General features: G+C 37.8%; 1 protein-coding gene across 3 annotated transcripts; it reads right to left on the reverse strand.

Annotated features, from left to right (window-relative positions):
- Positions 1-369: 369 nt before the first annotated feature.
- On the reverse strand, positions 370-17,716 carry gpr4 (G protein-coupled receptor 4). 3 transcript variants are annotated; one of them, XM_058744677.1, is made up of 2 exons: positions 17,159-17,716; positions 370-3,932 (listed from the first exon to the last, which is right to left on the reverse strand). In XM_058744677.1, the coding sequence occupies exon 2, from the start codon at positions 3,527-3,529 to the stop codon at positions 2,435-2,437; it is 1,095 nt and encodes a 364-aa protein (XP_058600660.1). In that variant the 5' UTR covers positions 3,530-3,932; positions 17,159-17,716; the 3' UTR covers positions 370-2,434. The 3 variants fall into 3 exon arrangements, with proteins under 3 accessions (XP_058600660.1, XP_058600661.1, XP_058600662.1); XM_058744678.1 differs by lacking the exon at positions 17,159-17,716 and adding an exon at positions 9,531-9,612; XM_058744679.1 differs by lacking the exon at positions 17,159-17,716 and adding an exon at positions 4,125-4,237.
- Between the last annotated feature and the right edge of the window lie 1,279 nt (positions 17,717-18,995).

Below are 18,995 nucleotides of genomic sequence, written 5' to 3' on the forward strand. Positions count from 1 at the left end.
TTTGGTGGGAGCGCTGGAAATAAACAGAATCCATTCTCCGTATTAGAAGTCAGTCAGTGTTCCATCTGAATGATTTTGAAACTGATATTTCAAGGTAAAAACAACAACAACTTTGAATTGTCATTTTTAACACTAAAGACAGAAAAACAGATTCCTAGTACAGAAAGATTTCCTGTGCATAACACAGGAATTAGCAGACGTAGCATACATAAATATTTTGGAGATAAAGTCTTGTGTTTACAGAATATGTAAGAAGTCCCCCCTGAGCATTTTACTGGCAGCTCAGTGTTCCGCTCTATTAATAATCTGACACACTTCATAAGCAGCTTGATTCTTCTTTACAGTGCTGGTTGGAGACAGAATGACTCATCTGTGATAGCACAACTTCACATTAACGGCCATGTTGACACAAATGTGATTTTTCTTTAATGTTGCATAGGTTTTTTCCACTGAACAACATGTGTAAACTCAGGTTATAAAGCCTAGGCCATTGCCCTTGATCACAAATTATGTCATTAAGCATTCACTTTTTTATTTACATATCGCTTCCTTTGACAACATCTGTTGCCAAATAAAGAATTTATCAGAACTATCTAAAGAAAAGAGCTGAGAACTACACAACAGAAGAACGACCGACATCATGTATTTTATTTTGGCATAACAGCAAATCTTTTACATTGCACTTTCTCACTGCTGACATTCAGGACTTATAGTTTGGTAGGCTGAAATAGGGCACCTGGAGAACTAATGAAGAAAAAAATTGTAAACAACAGCAAAGCCCATTGTTTGGAAAACAGTTTCCATTTTGGGTATCTGTGGGCCACCGAACAGAAAGTATATCAAACAAGAGACAGCTGACAGAAACACGCTCCTCTTGTTAAAGAGTCTTGTGAAGACTTTATACAGCGTATTAAAAGCATATTAAGACATGACACCTGAAACAACTCAGACGATATTTGTGTTTGATGTGACAAGAGTGGGAAAATAAATAATTGGGCTTGCTTAAAACGAGCAATAATTTAAAAATAGGGATAGTAGGGTACATTTCCCGCAAAATCTAAAAGAACGGACAAATGGCAGGCATGTACATATAAGACATTCAAAAGGAGAAGGGAATTTTGACATCAGTATTTTGCTGACGTTGATTAATCCTCATCTCCAAGTTAAAGATTTTATCATAGACAGTATTTCTGGGTAAAACTTGAGGTACACATAGGTATTGGTATAGTTATCGTCAGAAAGTGCACCTTATACAGCGGCCCCAAAAAGTAATTACACTTAAAGAGATTGTTCACTCAAAATTGGAAATTCTGTCATTATTTAATCACTATTATGCTGTCCCAAACATGTGTGTGTGTGATTTTTAATGTGACACAAAAGTATAGTATATGGAATGTTTAGATTGTTTACATTTTGCCCATGAAATTTTGTTTTTGTAATGAAAGTCAGTGGGGTCCAAAATAACCCTGTTTGATCGCATTAACTTTCAGTTTATGGACAAAAACAAAACAAAACAAAAAACAAAACACAGACATTATAAATACTATCTTCTTTTGTGTTCTACTAAGAAAGGTTTGGAACGACATGACGGTGAGTAAATGAAGACAGAATTTAAATTTTTATGTGAACTATCCCATTAAGCCACATTAAATGCTGAATGTTATTGCATTAAATAACAAAATCAAATCAAGTGGCATTGTTTAGATAGACAGAAACAAGCACAGTTTTCAAGCTTAAAAAAATAGAAAAACAAGTTTGTTGGGTATTAAATTGTAAAACAAAAACAATATTGTTCAAAATTAACATAAAAAGTATTCTGACTTTTTTTGGTTGTTAAAAGTTAGTGAGGAGAACTTCATACATCTACTAAAAATCAATGTGATACATAACTTCATCACCATAATACATACACACTGTATGCGCACAGCTCCCACATGCATATCGATTTTTTTGCAGTAATTAGCTTGTCCACAAGGTGGCAACACTCCCCCAGCCCGTTGCTTAACAGTCAAAGCAGAAACAAACAGAAAAACGAACTACTGGAGACGGCAACAACAACAGACGCTCTCGTTGACAAGCACTTGTGTGAGGAGGTTAAGAGATACATGCAACTCTAATTTAAACAAGTACAAAGACAATTATATCAGTCATAACTTCTGAAGAGAACTAGCGTAGAAACTGGACAAGGACAAATCTTCACAATGCGCATATGTTGAGGGCCTGTGTTCGTAAGCATTCGCGTCAATACCGAAGTATATTTTGGGCTTTGTCACTGACAAAATAGCTCACAGGAACTGAAATTATTTTTAAGCAGCATTTGCAGATGCCACTTGTTTAAATATTTTGCTAATTTCATTAAAAATTCAGTTTAAAGTGTGCACTTAAGTGTCCACACACTTTATGGGGCCGCTGTATGTTACATCGACATTTAACTTCACTTTTTAACACTGAGAATGGTCATTTGAAGGCACTCGTCTTTGAGCACTTCAATGTCAGTTTTATAGGCATTTGTTTTGACCTCACTGTAGAAATCGGGCTTCTTCATAGCCAGAGGCGTCTCAACGGTGATGGACGCTCCCATGAGTGTCTCTGGGCTTTGGCCCCGCTGGAAGAGACCGAAGAGAGTGGCTAGGGCCCGGCCCACGTCATGACGGGCCCCTTCGTTGACAAAGCAGTAGAGGATGGGGTCCGCCACGCAGTTGAGGCTGGTGAGTGCTAGAGTCACATGATAAGCACCAAACAAGTTCTCCTCAGCACCGCAATCGCAGGGGTTGCTAAGGAAGAGCACGCTGCGCCACAACAGGAGCACGTGATAGGGAGCGAAGCAGAGGAGGACAATGAGGATCAAACTGAGGGCCAGCCTCTTGATCTTGGCCTTCTCTTGGCGCTCGGTGGAGACGTTACTGCGCACGGCTCTCAGGATGCCTCTGTACGCAGCCAACATCACTCCCCAAGGCGCCAAGAAACCGAGAAAAGTGCGGTAAAGGTTCATCCCGGCCACCCAATCCTGCATGGGATACTTCTCGAAGCAAAAGGTGTGGTTGAAGCGGTCCTTGAAAAGCTCATCATGGAAGAGAGGTGCAGAGTTGGCCACTATTTCTGTTACCCACACAACAACGCTAACCAGCAAGGCTGTTTTGACCCTGCGGACTTTAGCGAATTTCAGGGGATGAGCCACTGCCAAGTAACGATCCACAGATATGCAGCAGAGGAAGGCAATACTGACATAGATGTTGGTGTAGAAGATGAAACCGAACAGCTTGCAGGACACTTGACCGTGGATCCAGTTGTCATGGTGGACGAAATAGTCAATCCAAAGTGGCAAAGTGGCTATATACAAGAGGTCAGCCACCGAGAGGTTCATCAAGTAGACCCCCAACTCATTCTTCTGTCTGACCTGCATGTATGCGGCCCACAGGGCCATGCAGTTGGTTGGGAAGCCAAGGACGATGACAATAATATACAGCGCCGGCTGGAAGAACTGGTCTATGTTCGAGTCAACATTGCACGAGGTTGAGATGTTACACATGATCTCTTCGCTTCCTCAGAAACTGCTATAATCATTGAAATTGGCTGAGGCTTCTACGGTCCCAACTCAAGCCATGTTTAAAAATAAGACTAGGAAGTCAAGAGGTTTCCTTTTAGCTTTCATGTATTGTATTGTGACTGTAACACTGTTGCCCACTACGATCTAGCATGGTGGGCCTGATGTGTCACATGTCTCTACCACATTTCATGGCTAGGAGAGGTCTAGGAGAGGTCAGAGGTCAAAGATGTGCCCACAAGAGAACATGCCATTAATCCTCGTAAAACGATCACCATGGACTGGTTTCAGGTGGGTCAAGGTTTTATTTAGCAGTATGAAACAGTCACTTCCATCTCTGAAGGTCGCCCAATGACTAATCTTCTTTGGTGTGTCCAACAATATTCATCTGCAAAATAGAAAAAAAAATAACAATTATGTGAGTCGCATGATTCATTATTTACGATCACTGCAATTTTGCGATTTTTATATAGAATTGTGCTATTCAGAGCAGTGCTGTGTATTTGTTAGATTAGATTTGCACTTTGATACATTGAGTGTATGTTTTCCTATCCCCACCCTTAACCTTGGTCATCCTCACATTAGCATCTGTTTGTTTGGAGTTCAAATGAATTAACATTTATTACAAAGCTCCATCTTGTTCTCCAAGGTTTGCATCTGCTGGTACAGAATCTCTAGGTTGGAAGTTTGTTTCTGAACAGACGTTTGTGCAGATCTTGGTATGAAGGAGGTATTTTTTCTCCTTAGATCAAGCAGATCATGTACCTTCTAGAATGAGGAAATACGATTTAAAATAAACAGAGCAGAACATTATGACTTGACAGGTGACCTACATGCTCCTTGCACATGCAAGCCACTTATAAAACCTTTCAGATTCATACAGTGTTCCTTAAACAATAGGGAACACAAAAATGTATTATTTTATTAATTTAATTTATATTTATTTAATAATTTAGCTATTTAAACATCTCATTTGAACTGTATACTTTTATGGTTATTTTTTTATTATTATTGAAAATAATTTTTAATTAAACAAAGCAATAACGATACTAATTCTTTCCGCTTTTACTTCCATCATTTGTCACACGCAGTTTCAGTGCACTCATTATGGAAAAAAAGGAGCCTTTTTGTAAATGGTGTTGTTATTTAACCATAGTGATGTGGCAGATCACAGTGTCTGGAGTGACACCAAGCTTGCTGTTTGCTTCAGATTGTTTATACATTCATAGAGAAACTGTGACTGTGCAGAAGAGATAAATGGGATATGCTAGTGTGCAAACCAATTGGGTGGCAGTGCATGTGCAAACCTTAGCATCCATATGTAAAATCACAATCACAAAAAAATACAGCACAATATTATTTCAAACATGCACTTAGTAAAGATTAAAGAATCATAATTTTACTTCTTGTGTAATTTTATTTTATTTTTCTCCTGAATTAAATGTAGGATCTAATTTTATAACTTCAAAGCAAGTCAGTGTAATTTAAACTTCAGACTCAAAGGAAATAGCTGAACAATGTGGAGAAATGACTCAATGTGATTCAGACTCTGGGGATAATGGACAACATCCCAAAACCATAAACCAGATCAGTTCTCTGAACTAAAATACGTTTGCTCTGAAACCTATCCAACTGGAACCTTTTACATTTCAGAATAACTTCAGACTTCTTTAGAAATTGTACATTTTGAATGTACAGACTCTCTGCTGGAAAAAAAAAGTTAAAACCAGCTTAAGCTAGTTGGCTGGTTTTAGCTGATCGTCCAGCCTGGTCATAGCTGGTCAGCAGGCTGATTCTAGAGGGGTTTTGACCACTTCTTTAGCTGGTCAGGCTGGGAGACCAGCTGACCAACCAGCTAAAACCAGCTTGGCCAGGCTGGAAGACCAGCTAAAACCAGCTACTCTTAAACCAGCTAAAACCAGCCAAACAGCTTTTTTATTTTTTTTTTATTTTTTTAGCAGGGCTGGGCCATGATGACAATTTGTGAAGAGCATATTTTCATCAATTTACACGCTCTAGATTACTTGGGGGTGTCACTTGCACGAATAAAAACAACAACAAGCTCTTCTTTGAATGGCCTACACTCTATTTTGATCACTATGAAAGGTCTAAGACTGAACCAAACAGATCAGTTATTGGGATGACAGAGAACTTCCCTAGTGTGTCACCAGTCTTAAGATATTGCTTGTGAGCTCGATGCTTTTCAATCAGTAGGAAACATGAGATAACAGCAGAGGTCCGCTGCCCTGCCTGGGGCCAGTAACAGTGACTGATATGCCAACAGAGGCCTAAAAATCACTGGCCTAATCCAATCTGTCATTCTGCTCCAATATCAATATCTCATAGTGGCAGATAACAATGTATCCTTTAATAGAGAAAAGTGCAAAGCACCACAGGGTAAGAAAGACTTAAAGATGATGGAATGTCAACCACTGGAAAGTTGTCAACCCGACTTCATTTTCATTCGGGTTGGGCGATAAGTGTGCAGAGAAATAACTGGCAGTGACGATGTAAGATATCTCAGATTAAAATACGGAGTTTGTGTGCATTTACAACTTTTGATCATATCAAAGTTTGCATTACACAAAAGGAGAAGATCTTTTAATGCAGTGTAAACAAATATAGCTGGCCTTTGTCCATGATCACTGTGCAAACATAAAGCACAAAATAAAGACCGGTTACTCTCATTTTCCCTCTATAGACAGGTGGAAATGATAAACAAAGCACTTGGACGTCAGACCGTATTTCCCATAACCCTGTAAGTGAGGCTATGAATAATCAGGAACACCTGCAGTGGTCAGTGATACCATCACGCTCATCTCCAATATTGTCACTCTGGAGTACAAAGAAATGAGTCTCTATAATGAGACTAGAAATAGCAATGTGTCATGAAGTCCTCAAAAACATCTCAGAACAGGACTGCTCAACAGAACTGAAACAAACTTATAACAGTAATAATAGTAAAGTTACAGCTGCAAAAATAACTGAATATCAAGATTGCAATTACAGCTGCCACAATTAAGTTACCGGGAAAAAGTGTTGATTACAGCATTCCATTTTAGTTTGTCAATGTGTAATGGCCAATTAGAGGTGTTAAAATGAGCCTACACCTTATCAGTAATGACAACCAGTACTAACAAGCATTTTGTTTAACTCTTTGATTTGTGGTGGCACAAAAACAGTCATGAAACTCTGCATTCTTAATTAACGAAATGGAAGCATTCTAATAGCACATTAACCTGAAACCTGTTGCATGTTTGACAGACCACCAGAGTAAATAAGCTCCTGTCATAACACAATGGCCATGGCTTGCAGCTAAAGCTCACACACAATTTATGGGTCGTTTCTGGTACTCAGTTTTCAAAGATCTTATTAGTTACATGTGTTTATGGCTGTAACGGTTGGTTTAAGTTTAACAAACTCAGACTTAAAGGACATGTGTTTAACATGGGATCTGTTCCTCTAATGCTAGTAAAAAATGTATGCTACTTTTGCCAACTGTCAGCATACGTGACTACACGCTTATGCAATAATCATTATTTCACAAAATATGGAAATTCTGTCATCATTTACTAACCTCATGTTGTTCTGAAAACCTGTTTCTTTTTTCAACGAAACACAAAAGTTCCAAACAGACTGAAAAACAGACACAGAGAGATATGTGGTGCTCTTAAGTAATGAACATTTGCCTGATTTCAAGACCAGAATATAGTCCTAATATTAGCTCAAAGTACCCAAAAGCTTAAGATTAAGCAATAATGTCAAAGATAGAGAACATACAGAACTTATTTACTGACAACAGGTTCTGATCTATTAGGACAAACTGCCCAAGGGTACAGCATGTTGCGTAAGCAACGTTTAGTGGCGGGCATTCAATAACTATTGCTATTTCAAAAAATCTATCATAGAGGCCAGACAGGATAACGTGGTTTTGCTACGTACATACAAATAAATGATAATCGACTCCTGCGAAATGTTATCACGTTCCGAGGAAGCCTGTTTAATTAGGTTCAATTTCAAGTGCGTCTGAATACGGTAATTATCTCAATCAAATCAGCCTTATTCCTAAGGCTCAAATGTCAATTTTGTTACCCTCTCCTGTGAATGTAGTTTTCGATTTGTTGTGTGAAACACACTTTCTTGTGTGACAGACATGGTACGTGCAGGGAAAATTAATAGGAAAAGGAAGGCTGGACACTTGACCCCTGAATGACCTGATCTCCCAAGGCACTGGCTCTGTCATGAAATGACAAATGTTGTTATTGTCCAGTTTTAAGAACGAACTTAAGGTTTCTGCAAAGTTACATGCATGGGTACAACAATGCAAATGCGGAAATACCATCTAAAACAAACTGTTGCATACATAATGAGGTAATGACTTGCATTTTTTAGCTAAGACTGATTCTTTAAGCCCAGACCCTGCCAGATGGATTTTATCAGAGCTATATCAGCTTTATGTTTTGTGACAGTCGTCCCTGTGGTTCAGTGGGGTCATGCTAAATAATGAGTGTAAACGTGATGGCCTTAACAAGACACTCTCTGCCTTGAACCTCCTTTCTGGTCTGATAGGAAGGACCCCAATGTTATTACAGCACCCTCACAATAACAATTACAGTTAGTATTTGAAAAGAGGAGCCGGCAGATTTCCAATCAGGAGGTGCAGAGAGACAAGTCTTTCCGCTATTTCTTAATGAAGAGACGGGAAGAGAGAGGAAGAGAAAGACAGAGCGAGAGGGATGCATCCAGAAAAAAGGCTGAATCTAAAATAGAAACATCTGATTATTCATTTATTCACTCATTAGTGAGATCAGATCAAGGAAACACAACAGCCAGGCCTGGCAAAACTCCTGGACGTGCAACAGACACCGGGGTCAATCAAGGTTTATTAAAATGTCCACGGGAAGGACAAAAGGACAGCTAGATCTAAAACTAGATAAAACCTTACTATATGAAGCCCATATCAAAGGCGACAACAGACGTAGACACGTTTATAAACACCCAATCTATATATATATATATATATATATATATATATATTTCATCATTTCCAATAATTCCTGTTTGATAAGGTTTTTACGGCTGTGGCACAAAGATATGCCTGAAAATAACCTGTTCTCTTTATAGGAAAGTGGAAAATTTCAGTGATTCAAAATTGTTCCTGAAATCACCAACAGCAAGAGCTCCGTCGAGAGCAGCTCTTATGGCTCATTTCCACTGAGCGGTACGGTACAGTACAGTTTAGTACAGTACGATTCGGTATGGGTAACCCTGATCAGGCTTGCGTTTCCACTGCCAATAGTACCCTTAGGTGGTGTATGCCGAAAAGTAGCGATCGACGATAAAGCGCGACAATAAGCACAACTCTGCCTCTTTTTGTTAAATATCAGTTTTAATGAACAATAATAGCTATTATAAAAGTATAAGTACAATAAGTAGGCTTATCTAAGAGGAAATAAAGACAAAAGCAAACAATTCAGTCAAACATATGCTACAGGTCAGCGCTGTTGTAAAGTTCAAAATAAATATATAAAGTTAAACATAACTTTGTGCTCAGCCAAAACGATATGACCAGGAACAAATAATAGATTCATGAGACCACGAATGCCTGTTAAATATAGCCTACCCAAAACGAATTGTATCTCAAGGACTAGCCGGATAGCGGATACATGAGCACTGAGCGCCCGGTGATCGCATGGAGCTCCGAAATCGGCATAGCAAATTTTCAAATAGGCGCCATCTTTATAAATAAATCACACAATTACGTTCTCACCTGAGAAACTCTTAAAACTACATTTCATGACACAATAACAGTATATTTAGAAAATTACGCGGGTTTTTGGGCATTGACGTTTCACAAGTCCACAAGAACAGACAAGAACACATATTGAGAAATGGCTATTGTCTGTGTGAAAATATAAAATTATAAAATACACTGTTATATTTTTTTGTGTTTGCGCACTCTGATGTAAATAAGCCCAACACTCACGGACAGCAGAGCAGAACGAGTGAAGGAGAAGCTTTATCCCTTGTATCACGCAAAAGTGACGATTCTAGTCAACCCATCAACGTTCTGCAGTGAGTTTAGCTCCACCCTTTTGGTACACTTTGCTGTGCTAGGTACCCCAACGGAAGGGTACCAAAAAAGTGGTACGGTATGGTTCGCTAAATTTGTACCATTCACAACTTCTGACAGTGGAAACGGAAATAATTGCGTAGCCATTAGAAACCATTTCTTTCCACGAAAAGTCATCCTATTAAATCTTAAAAGTCCTCTCCAGTTGTGACACACAAAAGCTACACACAGAAGCCTAACAGGTTGTTTTACCATTTACCATGTTTTCAACTTTTTGGGGAAATTTGAATGAGTAAGTGTTAATTTCTCCAATATGTGTGCATCTCATTTGCTGCCATTAGACTGTATGACATTCAGCAGCGTATTTACAACGTTCTTGATACTGTATTGGTGTCAACCATTAAAACCCCTATTTTGATCAAATATATAATAAATATGTGGAAAATTCAGAAGAAGAAGCACATTTGTCCTGTTCTATACTAAGGCTACTGCATTCACCGCTCTCATATCAGGTTCATGCCTAGCCCTGGAGAATATGGTAAAGGGGAGGTCAAGTCCTGTGGTTAACTGCTTTTTCTAGATTGTTGACTGGTGAGATTTGACACCTTTCCCTGCTGATATCCAACCAATTTCTTCAGCCTTTTTAACACTGATACATTTCAAAGAAACAGCAACCATGTAACTTCTAAGAACCAGTTAACCATTTAGTAACTCTCATGTCATTTGAATACTGTATCTACACTCTCTGTATTTGTATATGATTTGATAGAATTGACATACTATATTCAATCTAAAACTTCATTTTAAACAGTATTTTGATCAATTTGATTAGATTGATTATTATGCAGTTAATACTTATGACCTAAATGGAATATTTTTACTATTTTTACTATTACATTTGTCAAATCAAAATGATTTAAGTGAAGGCATAAAGGTGATTAAAAAATGAAACTCATTTAAAGAAATGGCCAGTTGCATATACACTTTAAAAAGCATGAGCTTTCTCTTATATATTCATCTATTTTAATCTAAAACGCTGATGAAAAGATGCCATTTTTATGATACATTACAAGATGTCAGCAGGTTTTCTGTCATGTAATTGTTTCTCGTTCAAGCTTTCGAAATAATTCTGAAATGATGTAACACCATGCAGATCTGGTTTGGCACCTGTTATGTATTTCTTAAGATACTATGAAACTACAAAAGCCATAACCGTTGTTCATGTTATGACACGAATAACAAAAGAAACAGGGACTGTTTGTGCTGGTCTGTCAGTCCACTTTAATCGAATAACACACACACACACACACGCACAATCAGCTATTGCAAAACAGATCAACATGTCAGAATTATATTTAACGATTAATACAGAATAGAACACATGAATATATTCGTGATGCTATCAAGACATATTCTTCCTCCAGCAGTCTTTCCTGCCCTAGAGTGACGTTTAGTGGAAAAAAACACAATCATTCAATGTTAAATGTAATTACAGACTTACAGCATTCTGGTCTTGAGGTTTACGTTAACCAACAGTACAAAAGAGCTGATGAATGTGTCATCACCAATGATGAATATTATGGTCTTTGAATCCTGGCTCCTTTAAGTGTGACATGTCGAATTCAGTATGATGGTAGTGGTGCAAGAAGCCTAACTAAACTTTTTTTTTTACTGCCAGGACACACCTGGCTGTTCAAATAGCAGAGGCTTTTAACATGAGAACATTGGGCAACTGAAAGGGAACTAATTCAATTGGGCTCCAAACTGCTCAGCATGATGAATAAGCAGGTAGCTAAGCAGGACACAAACCCATGCCGTCTACCTGACGGCATACACTCTTAAAAATAAAGGCGCTTAAAAGGTTCTTCACAGCGATGCCATAGAAGAACCGTTTTTGGTTCCACAAAGAGTGTAAGCAGATCATTCACCGCACCATGTTGGTGCCCACTGATGATACCATTCTGCATTAGACAGATTGAAAATGTTTTGAATTCAGCCATGGTGTTTATTGTTTACAGATGCACAACTAGACAGACAAATCAAGCTCATCAACTTAAATTCTTAAAAGAAACTCAGAGTTCATGCACCTAGAAAAATATAGTCCCACTTCAACTTTTAAACTGTCTGGAATGTTGGCTCGCTATATATCCATTGTAAGCATGTTACTGTAACCGCTATTAAAGGCACAGTTTGCCTACAACAATGAAACAAAAGCGGAAAGCATGCACTGACCAGGAACTGTCAAGCTCTGAAAAGGACACCATAAAAGTGGTTTATAGTAGTCATGCACTATTTAGCTCTTCTGAAGCCATTATGATTTATATGCATTATGAGAGAAACATAAAAAATCAGCTTTCTTTCCGCCATAGCTCTCAAATGTCACTTGTGTTTGCATGTATTCCAACATAAATAGATCTCATGTGTCTCATCACGTTTGAAAACGTGCAAACGAGAGTGAGATTTTAGTGCTGCTGTAGAGGGTAAGATTATCAGCAAACAACATTTCCTTTATGCTCATGACTTTTCCTTATGCAAAGTAGCTTCAAAGATACTTAAAACATACAACACAGGACATATGGGTTACTTTTATGGTAGTTTTATGATGTTTTCAAGTTTCTGTTGTACACAAAAGATTGGGGTCTGTAAGATTTTAAGATTGTTTGATCAAAAATGCAGTAAGATTGTGAAATATTATTACAATTTAAAGTAATGCATGAAAATGTAATTCATGACAGCTGATTTTTAGCAGCTATTATTATGATACTTCAGAAATCATTTTAATATGCTGAATTGATGCATATAATTATCAATGTTGAAAACAGTTGTGCTACAGTTATTAAAACTGTTTACTGTCACTTTTGATTAGTTTAATGCGTCTTTGCTAAAAACATTAACTGAACCTAAAATTTTAACAGCAGTGTGTGTAAAAGATAAGTCTGGATATTGTATATTGAATATCTCTTTTTGTGGTTAAACACTTTCACTTATTTATAACTCCATATATCATTGTGTAAGCTATACATTACATAAGCGAAGAAGAAAAAAAAACAACTGACGTCCTGATATGTCTATTTCTTATGCAGACACACACTTACGCACACACATGCACAAAAGCAAATGCAAACTGCATTACACACAAATGAACCTCTGTGCTTGAGGTCACAATGATAATGAACTTCAGTTATGGGCTTCATCTGTATTATTTAAACTGGCATAAAATCTTAATTTGTCAAATTGAATCACTAGTAAATCTGTTAAATGAAGCGCTACTTAACAGTAAGCGCTACTTCTAAGCATTGCACCTTTTATTTATTCTCAGATAAAGTTTCTGAGAGGAGCAATGTGCTTTACAAGGAACGGTCCATTATATCAGTACACCACGTTCACATAGCAGACTGACCATGGCAGGTGAGCTGAGTAAGAATTGCCTGTCGCCCTTGGTATTGATTCAGGGCAGGTATTTAATCCTTTCCTAACTGTGTTTTATGCTCCAATGGAGAGGCGGCCGTTTGTCTCTACAGAGACCAGGGCAGGCATCCTGCAAGGCGAATTAATGACTTCAATAAAAGTGCCACATTTTCCACTCAAGTCCCCAGTCAAGGGTTTTATTGGTGAGGTTTAATTTGGCTTAAACCAACCGGCTGCTTTAGGCACGGTCACAAATGCTAATCACCTTTACCCCGAATCGCAATTAGAACAGGTATCAGCATGACGATATGTTTTCTGTAGACAGAAACAGAGCGAGACAGAGTCTAACACTAATTTCACTTCAAGCTCACTCGGCCGGCTTCATGCAGTTTTTTGATAAAGCTCAGAGGAAACACCTCCACATCTCATCTGGTGCATCTGGTCCACTTCTGCTATTGTTCTGTTTCATCTGCGATTGTGTTGACAGGCTGTAACTTGGCAGCAATGTAGCACAGAAGGGGAAATTGCTGGCACCTGCTTAGCAAAAAACCAGAGCGATGTTTAAAAGGAAACTAGATGCGGTGTCATGCTGAGAAAAACTTCAAAGCACATAAGGATTAGTTTATGTGACATTGAAGTGGCCAAATAGTTTAGCAGGGTCAGGACAGGGTAAAGAGTTGAAAACCATTACGAAAGAAAGAAGCACCACAAGATGACTCACAACATTCTCACAAATGTGTATTCAAATGAAGCCCATAACTGATAGAATGTTTACTGTCATTAAGTCCTCAAGCAAAAAGGTAATTTGTGCATAACCAGAAATGTTTGTGATTGCTTGTTTGTGTACTTTCTGCTTTTCTACACTCTAAATAGGTGAGGTTCAAGGGTTTTGCAGTGATTCTGTATAAGAACCATTCTGGTTTCTCCAAAGAACCTATCTGTGAACCGTTCCTAAAACAACCATTTGTAAGGTGCGTTCACATTTACTGTTCCTCTGTGAAATTTTGTGAATGAAATCCAGTAATTTTAATGGGAATCCACTTAAGCAGGAGTTATTTTATGTAAGGTTTCGTGTTCCTGAATTTGCAGTGTTGAACAACAGAAAGCTTTGAAAGTTGCTTTGTCTGACGAACCGCTCAAAATTCGTCGCAATATTGATAATGTAGCTTTTTTGCCCACAAAATTTTGCTAATGTGACCACACCATTAGTGTGAAGAACATATTAATGATCTGAAGAAACTTCTTCCACTATAAAGAACCTTTTGTGGAATGGAAGCTTCCGTGGATGTTAAAGATTCTTTATGGAACCATAGATGCCAATCAAGAACTTTAATTTTTAAGAGTGCAGCTTAATATTGATAGACAGCTTGTAGTCACATCAAAACATAATGACACACTTTATCCTTTATCTTCTAATAAAAGTCTACTAATAAAGCTTAATAGGTCCTTCAATAGTCCTTGTTGATAACAATGCTGATAATAAACATTAACTTGACAATAATTAACAGGACCTTTGGCTGTCAAGGAAAAATGGTCCAAACAACTTCTGAGCCCACACTACACGAAAAGACACATGCAAAATGCATGCTTGTTTCAAAATTGTGAACAACACATAGTTTTAGAGGCTTATCAGATATCTTCAATCACCTACTGCATTCCTCAACATTTTCTTTTCTGCTATCGATGAAAGCCTTTTAAAAGCTGTAGATGTAAGAGCCTAAGGAAAGGTTTAAAACGTTTTGCTTTACGTTGTGCCATCTAAATTGTCGACAATGACCTAACCTCCGTATTTTATTCTCGCACGTCACAAGTGACTACACCAATAGCTTCACTAAAAGCTTCTACTTTTGTCCAGAGGACCACAAGGGGCTGAAGATTACCAGCCAATACAGAACGTGTTGAGTTACACCATCTAAAGTGGAGAGAGACAAACAACAATGTGCTTCATCAGAGACCTGGTGGACTGCTGGTGTTTTTGCTTTTTACATAACACACTCGACATGGTGGGAATGTTTACACAGGGTTCTACTGATCCAGCCATTCAAAACTCAGCCGTGTTAATCACGATCCTGTTCGAGCCTCCATTGCGTGAGATGGGTATGCAAGATAAGCATATGTCTGATGGCGTAATATGATATAGCTTGATTTATGGTATGCTGAAGTCAGTGTCAGGTTGTTGACCAGATCAAACCATTCAATAGAACTCACTGGTACATTTAGGCCTGTGTTGTTTCCCTAAAACTCCATTGCATTTAAGGTAAAAAGACCGACCGCAAAAAGCCTTATGCAAATAGCTTCAGTAGCCATTAAATTCAACCTTTGCTGTGAACCGTTGGCACAATAAAATCTGCTCCTACTGTAGGTGTTTCAAACTACAAATTACTCCACATATTTAATTATACACTTAAATGCTATGAGTTCATTAGTAAGTTTGAAAACAGCCACTTGTGAGGCCACCATGCCACTGGGTTATAGTTTCTCTCACACAATCTGGTGCTCAAACCAGACATTACCCACACAAAACACCCTTATTAGCTCAGGCGGGTGGCACTGGAGCAGACACCTCATTGGTTCACGGGAAGATTACTCTTCTCTTCTAGTCATGCTTTTAATGTTAGTTCTTATCTCGCATCCCCAAGAGGGCAATTACTGTTTGCTCAAAAGGAATGATTAAATGTTGCACTTGTTTTCTAACAAAACCAAGAGGGAGACGCCATATCGGCCAAGGCACAAGGGAACATTCCAGAAAAGCGTTTCACGTGCCACACTGCCCTTTGGCTCTAAAAGATCAACCACATGCTGGAGATGCTGCAAGAAACAAATCAGCCACAAATTACAGCAAGGAGGAGAGGAGAATACACACATCTCAAGTGGCAGGTTTGCATGTAGAGCCACTGTATTGAATTCATATTGTGTTACATATAACAGCTACTGAGCTAAAATGAAATATGAAACGCAACTACTGTGATATCGGTTTTCATATATTTTTGCCATTCGCTGCCAAAAATGGATATGCAGTGATCCTTTATATGATAAATGTGAGAGAAAATATATTGTTTTGTACACAATGTAAGTAACATGCTGTAAACACTGCCAAAGGCCCTTGTTAAATTGCTTGTTAAATCAAGTTGCACCCACTATAACCCACGTGTTCAACAGAGGAATTCAGTGGAAAAAACACTCGAGCATCAAACTAAATGCATTAATACATAAGCTATTATAACTACAGACGGACTGTTGTCCTTTACCATTATGCCTAATTGAAAAGGTTAACATTATGTCTTATTAAAAACATTTGAAATGCAGTTTCCTAGGTGAGCAGTATGTTCTATGTAGCCAAAGTAAATGAGTAATTTCACAAAAGGGTGTATTTTGTGTCTGTCATGAATGCATGTGTAAATAATGACATTTAACAATGAAAAGCTGAAACCTACTTTCACTGTGTTATTTTAGACACTTGATGCTTTTTTGCCTGTCACAGTTTCCAAATCCTATATGCTGCACTGCACACTGAAAAACTGCAATGAAAGATATACTATATATGATTTAGATTCATATGGACATCATTTCTATTAAAAAGACAGATGTGTCTTTTGTGGTACTTCTTATTGCTTTATTGTATATTTTGTTAGGTTTGTCAGTGAGGTACAATCAACACCATTATGATGATTTTGTATGGTAAAAATGTGCTTACCAAAATTTGTCGAAAAATAGCAGTGTTAAGTTCTCTTTCTAATACTCCCTGTAGCGTCATAACCTCACAATGCTAAAACTGTCAACACTGAAACCATCAAACCTTTTACCAAGTTTCATAGCTATTTCCCCAACATATCTTAAAAAGGCATCTCATAGAATGACCCCAATAACTTTTATGTCTATGCATTATCAGCCTAATGTCTTGTTATCACACGCCTAAATTACATAATATTATGTCTGGAAAGCATATTAAGACGTGGCAATAAGACAAAAGTACAACTGTGTTGCAAAATTGTTCAATTGTATTGAGACACTAGTTTTAGAAGTAATGAAAGCACTGATGTGAGAAAACGAGATTTAATGGACTATAGCATCAACATTTATCATAAGACTTACATAACAGAAAAAAAAAAAAAAAACTAAATGAAGACACTTACATGATAGTGTGCCCGCAGGTCATTTAGTAATAGCGACATTCATACTGCCTGTGATAGAGGTGATGTTCTCTGTATCTCCAAACCGCACACGCAGCGACAAACCAAACAAAACTCTCGTTTCCCTCATTTGAATGAGGATCCGGGCGAACATCGACCACAATTTAACCTACATGAAAGCAGTCCGTGAAAGAGTGTATTTCTCATCACACCAGCGGACAAGCGGAGAGACACTCGCGAAGTTGCAAAGCGCAAACTGAAAGTGAGCAGCTCACGGAGGTTGAGGAGAAGTGTGACGCGCGTTATCCAACACTGACCGTCCCATTGAAATATTGGCTGGCTGCTCGAGATGGGATTGCCAAGACTGACATCTGGATATGATGAAACTTTGTTTCAAAACATTTTCATTTTTTCGTTTATCGTTTGTTTTATGGAGCCAAATCAGTTCCTGCCAAGACGTCACTTCTTTGCAGAGTCCACACTAAATTGTAGCTTCACTAAATATGATAATGTAAAATTTGGTTAACTATCTAACGTTAGGCTATATGAAATACCTGGACACTGGTTTCAGGGAGAAGAAATTTGAATATTTACAGGAATTCGTCGAAACTAGCACGTTTAACCAAATGTCAGATGTTAACTCAATACTTTTTAAACGGTAGTTGTGTCCGAAACCGTGATATACCCACAACGTAAATATATACGTTTTGTCACATTAGCGCTATTCGATACGGATCCTTTACGTAAAACGCTTGAGCAGTGCGCTATTGCTATGGTTACCTCCTCAGGCCAACGCGATTTTATTACGATTGTGTTTTAGTAGCATTTACAAATGCTTGAAAACATGTACATTTTAACAAAACTCAAGTAGATGCAAATTGTTAAATTCTCTTATCAAATATAAATGTACTGTCTGTAAGCATAATGCTTATGATACTGACAAGATCCAACCTACGCTAACAAGACAAATAAAAAATAAATAAATAAGTAAATAAATAAATCTGACAATCAATGTACCCTAGAGGAATAAACTCATTCCAGACATTGCAAGACAGCAGATTTCTAAATGTGACCAAATCCAGAAGACTTCATTGTAAATAAAACCAGCAAAAGGTCAAGCAGTGCTACCCTATTAAGTAGCCTATGTATGCCCCAATGCATGCTGGGAAGAGAGCAAAAGGGACCTCACCACAAACAAAAACATCTTTAGGGGAAAGATAAACATTAGCTAGTCCTACTGAAAGTTTTAAAGTTAAAAACCATAAACACCACAACAATCTAGTAAACATTTTTTATTTATTTATTTATTTTTTGTCTGTATTATCTACTTGAGCTAAGACTAATAACTAATATGGAATTTGTAACAATCTTTCTTTTGCCAATAATGCAGTGGTGACAACGGTCTTCAACTACTTATAGCAGACAGCCACTTAAAACTGAACTTACCTGCAAACAGGATTGAATCACCTCCATGTACTGTACATCACAATGGTTTTCCCCAAGGTCTAACAAGCCCATTAGAGTCCATTAAAACTCATGCCTAGGCCTCCTTAACTGCACTCTCTTTTAGAAAACATGATTAGAGATAGCGCCAGGCTTCAAAAAAACGTCATGCGCCTGAGTATAAAAGCAGTTTGATTGTTTGATGAACAAACAAAGAATGCATCCCTCTCAGGGAGTTCCAGGTCAGTCTTGGAAACACCCAATGAAAATTTACTGTCCAATCACTTGTTTTGAAATAATCCTGACAGTTGTTTTGTTTTATCATAAAACTTTTGGGTTACATCCATTTGTAAGTTCATAAAGCAATTTGTAAATTATTTAAAGATGAGTAATAATA

Source organism: Onychostoma macrolepis, chromosome 15 (assembly GCF_012432095.1).
Source record: "Onychostoma macrolepis isolate SWU-2019 chromosome 15, ASM1243209v1, whole genome shotgun sequence".
Taxonomy (NCBI): Eukaryota; Metazoa; Chordata; class Actinopteri; order Cypriniformes; family Cyprinidae; genus Onychostoma; species Onychostoma macrolepis.